Source organism: Acomys minous (assembly GCF_964271855.1).
Source record: "Acomys minous genome assembly, chromosome: 12".
Taxonomy (NCBI): domain Eukaryota; kingdom Metazoa; phylum Chordata; class Mammalia; order Rodentia; family Muridae; genus Acomys; species Acomys minous.
The window spans coordinates 111,288,187-111,297,959 of record NC_140493.1 but is presented as its reverse complement, the minus strand read 5'-3'; the positions used below and the strand labels follow the sequence as shown (position 1 = coordinate 111,297,959).

The 9,773-nt window shown below is 56.5% G+C and overlaps 1 protein-coding gene across 1 annotated transcript; it reads left to right on the top strand.

The window, feature by feature from the left end:
- Positions 1 to 202: 202 nt before the first annotated feature.
- Positions 203 to 9,287, top strand: NPTX1 (neuronal pentraxin 1). Its single transcript, XM_084749584.1, has 5 exons — positions 203 to 856; positions 1,137 to 1,344; positions 3,141 to 3,385; positions 4,569 to 4,748; positions 5,404 to 9,287. The coding sequence occupies exons 1-5, from the start codon at positions 413 to 415 to the stop codon at positions 5,623 to 5,625; spliced, it is 1,299 nt and encodes a 432-aa protein (XP_084605710.1). The 5' UTR covers positions 203 to 412; the 3' UTR covers positions 5,626 to 9,287.
- Positions 9,288 to 9,773: the final 486 nt, after the last annotated feature.

The following is a 9,773-nucleotide window of genomic DNA, read 5'->3' as shown; positions in this document are numbered from 1 at the left end:
TTCGGGGAAGCGGCGCGAGCCCGGGCGGGGGCGTGCGTGCGGAGGCGGTGGGAGGGGGGCGGTGGCAAATCCGGGAGGGACGAGATGGAGAGGGCCGAGTTAGCTCCAGCCGCGCTCCCGTGCGACCCCCGCAGCGCCGCGGGGCCCGTCCGCACACAATTAAAGCGGGATTCCTCCCCCGCTGACGTCGGCGGCGCCGAGGCCCCTCCCGCGGCTGCATAAAAGGCGCGGGCTCCGCAGCGCAGGCGGCAGTGGGGGCCGAGGAGCGTGGCCGGTGAGACTGTGCAGCTGAAAAGCGCGGTGCCCAGAGCGCCGGCAGCCTGCGGAGCGACTGCCCGGGCCAGCCCGAACCCGGTCCCAGCCCCAGCCCCACAAAAGCGGAGCGGGCCCGGTGCTCCAGGTGCCCGCAGCCATGCTTGCCGGCCGCGCCGTGCGCACCTGTGCGCTGCTCGCCCTCTGCCTCTTGGGCAGTCGGGCCCAGGATTTCGGGCCGACCCGCTTCATCTGCACTTCGGTACCAGTGGACGCCGACATGTGTGCCGCGTCCGTGGCCGCGGGCGGCGCGGAGGAGCTTCGGAGCAACGTGCTGCAGCTCCGCGAGACCGTGCTGCAGCAGAAGGAGACCATCCTCAGCCAGAAGGAGACCATCAGGGAGCTGACCACCAAGCTTGGCCGCTGTGAGAGCCAGAGCACCCTGGACGCGGGTCCTGGAGAGGCCAGGTCGGGCGGCGGTCGCAAGCAGCCCGGCTCAGGCAAGAACACGATGGGCGACCTGTCCCGGACGCCGGCCGCGGAGACGCTCAGCCAACTCGGGCAAACTTTGCAATCCCTCAAAACCCGACTGGAGAACCTCGAGGTCCGCGTGAGCTGCGGTCTCCCCTTCCGTGTTGTGCGCCCTTCTGCCCCTCGCCCACCCCGTCCCGACCCGGTCCGGCACCCCGCCCCCCTTTTCTTGCCTCTTCATGCGGGGCCGGCACCTCTCCCACCCTGCGGGGCGCCGAGGGCGGCCACTCGCCAGAGCTTCCCTCCGGGACGCCCCCGCAATCGCCCCGGGGACAGCGGCGCGGGCCTTCGCGCAGGGTCCCGGCTGCACGCCTAACGGTGTGGTTTTTCCCCTGCCCTTGTGCCCCCCGCAGCAGTACAGCCGCCTCAATTCTTCCAGCCAAACCAACAGCCTCAAGGATCTGCTGCAGAGCAAGATCGATGACCTGGAGCGGCAGGTGTTGTCTCGGGTGAACACCCTGGAGGAGGGCAAAGGGGGCCCTAAGAATGACACAGAGGAGAGGGCCAAGATCGAGAGCGCCTTGACCTCCCTGCACCAGCGGATCAGCGAGCTGGAGAAAGGTAAGGGCTCAGGGGTGCATGCAGCGCGCTCCTGGCTCCGTGGCCCGGGTCCTGCTCCCCGCCCTGGCATTTTGTGCGGTTCCCAGGCTGTAGGTACCTCCCTGGGGAAGCAAGCAGAGCCTAAGAAGGGATTGTGCAGTACAGTCAGGACACGCGCAGGATTTTTTTTCAAGTCTGATTTGTTTAATCTCCAGTAACTTTGCACAGTAGCTGTTTCTGGCCCGAGCCTTCCTTAGTAATTGGAAAGCCTTGCTTCAGTTGGGGGCCTCTCTCACCAGCAAAGAGCTGGACACCAGCCTTCTCTGGCCGTTGAGGATCTTTTATCCCAGTTGCTCAGGCCCCTGGTGTCCTTTCAGGAATTTTAGGTCTCCCTCTCTCTCCGCCTTGAGTCCCCTCTTTCGGATTTTCTTTTTCCAGTGACCACTGCATTTCCACGTCGCTGCATTTGCCCTGGTTGTGAACTCAGGCTGGCCCCTAGCACCTGCCCGGGTGTCCTGATGAGCAGTGCCCTGAAGTCACAGAAATCAAACAAGATTGTAAAAAAAAAAGGGGGGGGGGAGGTTGGCAGCCCAGCTCAGAGCAGGACCACGTGACCCGGCCCAGACTGCAAAATGTGCTGGATAGATTTAAACAGTGCCATCTTAAGGCGTGTTATGTAACTGAAAAAACATCAAGGGAAAGAGGAACCTAAGAAGGGAGGGGTGGGAGATTCGGGAAAAGAAAACACTCCAGAGAGATGCTAGTATTGCTCCCCCAAACTACGATTCTGAATTGGGAGGGGGGGGTCTGGGCTTGGATCAGCTGTGCTTAGTTACTCACCTGCCTTGAGGGTCGTTAGGGTTAGGTGCCCTGTTCTGCTTTTACAAGTCACTCTTACTTTGGGAACTAGATTCTCCCTGGGCTCTGGTACAGGGATACAGCCAGGAGCTGGCAAGGCAGGTGCATTCCTTGACTCTAAAGGGGTGAGTGTGCAGTGCTCAATGGGACCTGTTTTTCCTGGGAATCAGTCAAAGTGGGCCCAGGAGCAGCCACAGGGAGTGTAGAGGAGGTGGAGGTGAGGGTTCGACTTTCCCAGAGGGTGCTGGTTAGCGGTCATGGGGGGACCAGGCCTGGAGCCCAGGTTTCCAGGAAGCTCCTCAGAGGCTGTGTGGCATCCTCAAAGTGTCACCTTAGGGGCCCTGGTTCAAGGAAAGCTGATCTCCCCTGCTGTCCTGCCTCTCAGTGGGCTACAGGCAGCATCCGTGGGGAGCAGGGGGAGCTGGTAGAGGATGCGGGCAGCTGTGCAAAGGACTGAGTGATTGGCTACAGCACAGGGGACAGGCAGTAGAGATGCTTGTCTTTGGTGAAGATTGAGAGGAAAGCCCAGTACAGTCTGAACACCATCACCGCCTAAATCAGGTCGGCCCCCAAGGGGGCTCCTCAGAGGGGAGCTAGCCTGGTTCCTTCTTCCCCTACAGCCACACCTTCACAGTCATTCGGCCAGTGTGCACTGAGGCAGGCTCAATTCCCTCTCCGTGCCCACAGTGCGGCCCAGCGGCAGGTCCACAGCCTGTCCTAGGCTCTCCTACCTTGGCCTCCCCAGGGGTGGCCATGTGGCAACAAGAGCTGGCCAGGCCCAGAGTGCAGAGACCTTGGGTCAGCTTTTTTTTTTAAACCCCAGCTGGCCCTGTGCCCTGTCTGCATCACGAGATTTGATGGGGGGGGGGGCAGGGGGCAGGGATGGCGACCAAACACGACTCATACCATAAGCGTTTGATCAAGGTCCAAGATGGCAGGGCTCATGTTGTCCTCCCTAGGTCAGAAAGACAATCGTCCTGGAGACAAGTTTCAGCTGACGTTCCCACTGCGGACCAACTACATGTATGCCAAGGTGAAGAAGAGCCTGCCGGAGATGTACGCCTTCACCGTGTGCATGTGGCTCAAGTCCAGCGCGGCGCCAGGAGTGGGCACGCCCTTCTCCTATGCTGTGCCTGGGCAGGCCAACGAGCTCGTCCTCATTGAGTGGGGCAATAATCCCATGGAGATCCTCATCAATGACAAGGTAATGCTGACCCCTGACAGGACTGGGGCGACCGGGTAAGGCCCACCCGGGGCCCTGGGATGGGATGTTGCCGAGCTCCTGGGGCTGCGGGTCTAGAACCCCAGGGTGTGAGGTGCGTGTGAGGGCTGTGGTTCTGAGAAAAATGTCTGCCCAGCAGGACTGAGGGAAGTGGAGGCTGAATCAGATCAGAAACGGGGGTGAACATCTTCACCTGCCCTCACAGGATGACAGCGAGAGCTGGAGCATTCCAGAAAGAGGCCTTAGCTGGTGGAGAGGAGGAAGGGAGGGATGGCAGAGGACAGTCCCTGGAATGTTCTAGTCCGTCTTGCCAGTCTTCTGGCTCCTCCTCCCCTGGCTGGCTGACTGGCTTGAGCTCTCTGTGTTTGGTGACTGTAGATACTCTAAGGTGAAATGCTTTGGTTGTCTAGATAGATCTGTCTCTCTCTGCCCCTCTCTGGAAGAAGCCAGCCCCTTCCCACCCAGGAGAGGGTAGCTTTCTCTCCAGTGAGCTTAGATCTACCCTGCCTTCCCGGTTAGCGGAACTAGCTGCCAGCTTTCAGCCCCCTCCTCTGTACTCCATCACCAGTAGTAAGTGGCTCAAACCTGCCTAGGAGCAGGACCAGAGGCTTGACGCTGCGCCCTAGAAGGCATTGTGCTGTCTTGGACCCTGTGGGGTCTGACTTGCCATGTGGGGTCCCCCTTGCCTAGAGTGGATGTGGGTACGAGATCTGTTTCAGGCCGGTCTGAGCCTCACACAAGTTCTCTGCAGGAACTGGCAGTGTAGACCAGAGGACCCAGAAATTGGGGGTGGAAAGCAGGAAAAGATGAGAGACCCAGTGGGGAGGCTGGAGGCTGCAGTAAACTTAGCCACCAGGGACACACACACACACAACACACACACACACACACACACACACACACACACACACACACACAGAGTCACAGGACTGGCTAAGAGAGGGAAGGCGGAGCAAAGTGGTATGTGTCCAGATGGGTCTCAAAGGCTCCTTGGCAACGCTGCTGGATTCCAGTGGGCTGCCGTGGCCCATCCATGGGTGGGGCTGTGAGCGTTCAGCAACAGCCCAACAAGAATTGTAAAGTGGAGCGAGAGACTTGCGGGCATCCCTGCTCTGGGTAGCGCAGGGCTGTAGTGTCCACAGTGTGTATCATCCCCCCTTCCCAGGTGGCCAAGCTGCCCTTTGTCATCAACGATGGCAAGTGGCACCACATCTGTGTCACCTGGACCACCCGGGATGGCGTCTGGGAGGCCTATCAGGATGGTACCCAGGGCGGAAACGGAGAGAACCTGGCGCCCTATCACCCCATCAAACCACAGGGTGTGCTGGTGCTGGGCCAGGAGCAGGTACTGGCCTGGGAAGAGGCTGAGGGAGAGGGGAAGCCTGCGTGTGTGTGTGTCCGTGCATGTGTGTGCAGGTAGCGGGTGACACCATGGTCCCGGTTTGCTCTGGGTGGGCTTTAGGAAGCTCCGTGGAGTGGGCCCAGGTCCCGGCACCCGTGGGAACTGCAGCAGGCCTCTCTTTGGCATGGGAAGCCCAGTTCCACTTTTAGCAATGAATAATTTAGTTCCTGTGAAATGGTTCATCTCCCACTGGGCACCGGCTGGGAGGGAGATGAGGGGACAGGAAGTCTGCCTTCCATTCCTGGTCTCCCAGTAGATAGTGTTTGAGAGGGATCTGCCATGGCTGCCTGTGGCCCTCACTGGCCCCCTTACTCATCAGTCCCCAGGGGGACTGGCCATGTGAAGGGTGGTATTGCGAGGCCCTCAGTGGGAAGACCTGTATCCAGGGAGGGCTGGTACCAACCCCTTCCCTAGGCTCCTCTCAGGGAGAGGCAGGTGCAGCAAGGAAAACAGTACTAAGTACTTGTTACTTGAGGGGAGGAGACCTGGTAGGGAGGCAAGGATACCCAGGTTCACCCCTAGTGCTGGGTGGCTCAGCGAGGCCTCTAGGTCGCCCAGCCAACCCCTCCTCTCTCTCGTCCCTGACTCTTCTCCAAAGGACACTCTAGGTGGAGGGTTTGACGCCACCCAAGCCTTTGTGGGTGAGCTGGCGCATTTCAACATCTGGGACCGCAAGCTGACCCCTGGTGAGGTGTACAACCTGGCCACCTGCAGCAGCAAGGCCCTGTCCGGCAATGTCATCGCCTGGGCCGAGTCCCAGATTGAGATCTTTGGTGGAGCCACCAAGTGGACCTTTGAGGCTTGTCGCCAGATCAACTGAAGGCTTCAGGCTAGGGCTGAGCCCCCAGCCCCCCACGCCTGCCCACCCTGCTTGTGCAGTGACGACCCATCGTCTCTCTTCTCCCCCCTCCCCCCCCCCACTCCCCAGGAATGACTCAAGGCCATGGCCCCTGCACACGCACACGCACACAGCCTGGTTTGTCCTCCTTGTGCACATGAAGCGGTCCCGGCTCTTCTTTGGCCCCAAGGACACCCCCTTCTCCCCAGGGGCCTGACTATTTCCCGGGCATGCCTAGCTAAAGCAGGCGGCATCAGCTTTGACATTGCAGAACTGCGTGAGAGAGGAGCGTTCGTGTGTAGGGGCGGCTTTTCTTTTCAAATGAGGTAGTTCATTCCCTCCTTTCTCTGTGAGTTTCCGGATGGGTCAGCTGCCTGTGTGCCTCAGAGCTGGGCCGGCGTCCTCTTCCATGCATTTATCCTCATTTGCAGACCTCTTAGGGAGTGACATAGGTCTCTGTTGAGTGGTTTGCTAAGGCTGGGGGATCTTTCCACAGGAAGCTTTATTTAGGATGATAAGTGGGTCCTCTGGTTGCCCAGGGTCAACACCACCTACCAGTCATCCCCTCCCCGCCCCCGTCAGGCTGTCTGCATCTGAGGGTAGAGCAGGCAGCCGTCCCAAGGCTGTACCTCGCCCTTGGCCTTCCTGCCTCCTTATATCTGTCACTCAAGACTGGGACCTGTTATTCCCTTTTGGCCTCCAAAGCTACTTCAGCCCCAGTGGCTCTGACAGGAGAGAGCCCTTCCAGAGTCCCAGGACACAGGGCCTTGACGCCCTCCCTTCTCCCTCTGGCAATGAGAGACCAGAGGCTTAAAGTGGGGACTGTCACGTGCTTGGTCTTAGCTCCAGAGGGCACTGAGACTTGACCCACAGCCCATGGGAATGACTTCCCATGGCATTTGTTTCACAGCCATACCCCCTCCCAGCACACCCAGGCCCAGGTGAGCTAGCTCAGACCCCTCTCAGGGGCCAGGGGCTCAGAAACCTCTCATGTGGAGCCGCTGGCCAGGACGGGGCCTGCCATCCATGCCTGCATCTCATGGGAACAAGCCCAGCAGCAGCCCCGACCGGCCACTGGCCTGTGCGCTGAGCCTGTGGCTCTTCTTGTTTAAAACAACACGAGTGACCCCCTCCTGGGCCTTCAGAGGAGGGGGGCAAAGTGTGACGTGTCTGTTGATGGAGAACACTAAGGAGGCTCTGTCCAGGTGGGGTGGACCCCTGCTTTGTCCCCCCATTTTGTGGGCACATGCCCAATGACACTTGGACTGTGTCTCCAGTAGCCTGACTAGCAAAAGGCTGGCAAGTCTTTCTAGAAACCTACGCACTGCCTGGCTCACCTGCAGCTGCAGGCACTTCCTCAACAGGAGCAGGGCCTGCACCTGCTGCGCCTCCCAGGGGCACCTGTCTCCTACACAGGTCCGTGTCGTGTCTGAACCTAGTGCATCCGTGTGTGTCCGTGTGCTACCCGTGTCACTGTTCTTGTGGGTGTCTGCACGGTTCCCGGTCGCTGCTCTGTGATGCGTCACCCCCTCAGAGGGTGCGAGCCAGGCAGCGTGCCACTTGTCGTTGCCCAGCAGTGGCTTTTTTCTTAGACAATTGTGCTTCCTCAGCGCGCCCGTCGGGTTGTGGCATCCTTGGATCTGCGGGGATCTTCTGTGTTTGCATGTCCCTCGGGGTGGTGTGTTCCTTGCTCCCTTGGTCCAGTGCGTGTTCCCTTGCCTGCATGGACTTCTCTGGTTCTGTGTCGTGTGCCGAGTGTTCTGTGATCACCCATGTAGCTACTGAAAAATGGCTGGGTAAGCAAGCCGCGGAGTGGGGGGTGGGGGGTGTTGGGGAGGTCGAGAGCGATCAGCATCCCTCTCCCCCCCCTCCTCCCCAGATATAGCAAGAAGCATCTCTAACATCTAGGTTGAGAACAAGCCCGAATGGTACCATGCTTGGGAGAGAGAGAGTGTGTGTGTGAGCTTAGAATCAACTTTCCAGACCAGATAGAGCCCCACCCTTACTTTTAGCCTTCTGGGAGCCATCACCAGGCAAGGCCCAGAGCCAGCTGTGCCCGGTGCACTCCTGCCAACCCCTGCCACCAGCCCCAGCCCCTGCCAATGCGGACCCCAGACCGCCTGCACCCAGATGGGTGGGGTGGGAGCTGTCCGTTCAGGACCACAAGCCATCCTCTGCCCTGGCTTAGAGGGCAGAGCACACACACATGCTTATGCCTCCATCCGTTCATCTCTCAGCTCCTCTCCCCTGCGGCCCCCACGGTGCCAGGGACAGAAGCTGACACCTAGCTCTTGCCCTGCCCCTAACTGGAGTCTGTGCCAAGCCCTCCTTCGCGTCACTGTGTTCATACTTGGCACTTTGCTGGCCCTGAGAAAGGTAATGACAGCCGCAAATCTAATCCGCATACTTTCCATTGACTCCGTAATCTGATTGGTGTTCCCTCTTGCACTGAATAATACATGCCTCTCTCAGGTAAGCCATTTTATAAAATAAGAGATAAAATGCACTGTCGAGACAGTGTTTGCTTCTGCCAATGGTGTCCGACAGCACCCTGGGCATTACGGTGGTAGAGCTGCCACGGAGGCTCCCAGGCCCTAGGGGGCCGAGAGCCCACTTGAATTGTAAGCCTTCTTGCTTTTGATAACACAGTATTATTTCTCTTACTGTAGAAGAAAAAGTTTATTACCAAACAAGAGTATTTTTATGAAAGAATAGGACAAACCTATAAATTATCTCAACCTATATCTCCCTTGGAAATACTTTCAGGCTCCACCAAAATGTAGAACTGAAAGCGTGTATTTTGGAAGAAAGAGATACATTTTTGTATGCTTTCTTTTCCTTTTGTAGATTCCCAACTTATTTTCTAAGACTGCAAAGATCACTTTGTCACCAGCCCTGGGACCTGAGACCAAGGGGTTGTCTTGCGGGCAGTGAGGGGGAAAAGACAGACTGGCCTGAGGTTCACAGTCATTTTAATGAGCTCTGACAAGGGGCCACCAGATCTTGAAGGTGTGTTAGGGACCAGGAGGTTTAAAAATAAAAGCCTTTGATGGTGGGTTCTTTGTCTAGGAGCTGACTGGTTCTGTGGAAGGAGAGGAGCGTTTGGGTACCAGTTCTGAGCTTGGTAGAAGAAATGAGGGTCACTCTCTGATAACATAAGGGTATAGCATCCTTAGTAGCCCGAGTGTGGCTCAAAGCAGTCATGATTTCATCTAAAACACGTGTAAACTCACTCAGCTAACAATGGGATATGTATTGCTTCTGTGCGCAGTGGACTTAACGTGCAATTTGTTCAAAAGGGAACAAGTCATTGAGGAGAAACAAAAGCCCAATACTTAGAGTCCCAATTTTGTCTTATTTGCCAAAAAAAAAGCAACCCCCTAGAGTTGATATTGTTACAATGTACATACTGTAAAATAGGAAAGAATCAATGTATCTTACTTTTTCATTATTTGCTAACCAAAGCTGTACATTTTTCATACAATCTGCAGCCTTTTGAGTATCAAAGGGGTAAAAATCCACAGCCACTGGCCATTCTGGAAGTGCACTGTTTATACTGGTATCCTTGCTTTTCCCTCCATTTTCTTGCTGAGATGACATGAATTGTTGAGTTTATTTTTACACAGTAAAGAGTGAAGAAAGAATCTGGTCTCAATGGACTCTCTTTCCTGTGTGTGTGTGTGTGTGTGTGTGTGTGTGTGTGTGTGTGTGTGTGTTCATTCAAGAAAGTATTCAGGTAAATATGTATGCATGTGAAGGCCAGAGTCCAATATTGGTGTCTCTCAATTTCTCTCCACTTTTTTTTTCTTTCTTTCTTTCTTCCTTTCTTCCTTTCCTTTTTTTTTTCACTTTTTTTGAGACAGGGTTTCCCTGTGTAGGCTTGGTTTTATACATCAGCCTGGCTTCAGACTCACAAAGATCCACTTGCCTCTGCCTCCCGAGTGATGGGGTTACAGGCGAGCACCACCATTCATTCCCAGCCCCTTTTTTACCATCTTAGATTTATTATTACTTAACATGTGGGTGTTTTGCTTGTATGTATGTATGTATGTATGTATGTACGTATGTATGTATGTGCAACACATGTGTGCCTGGTTTCAGCAGAGGCTAGGAGAATGCACTGGATCCCC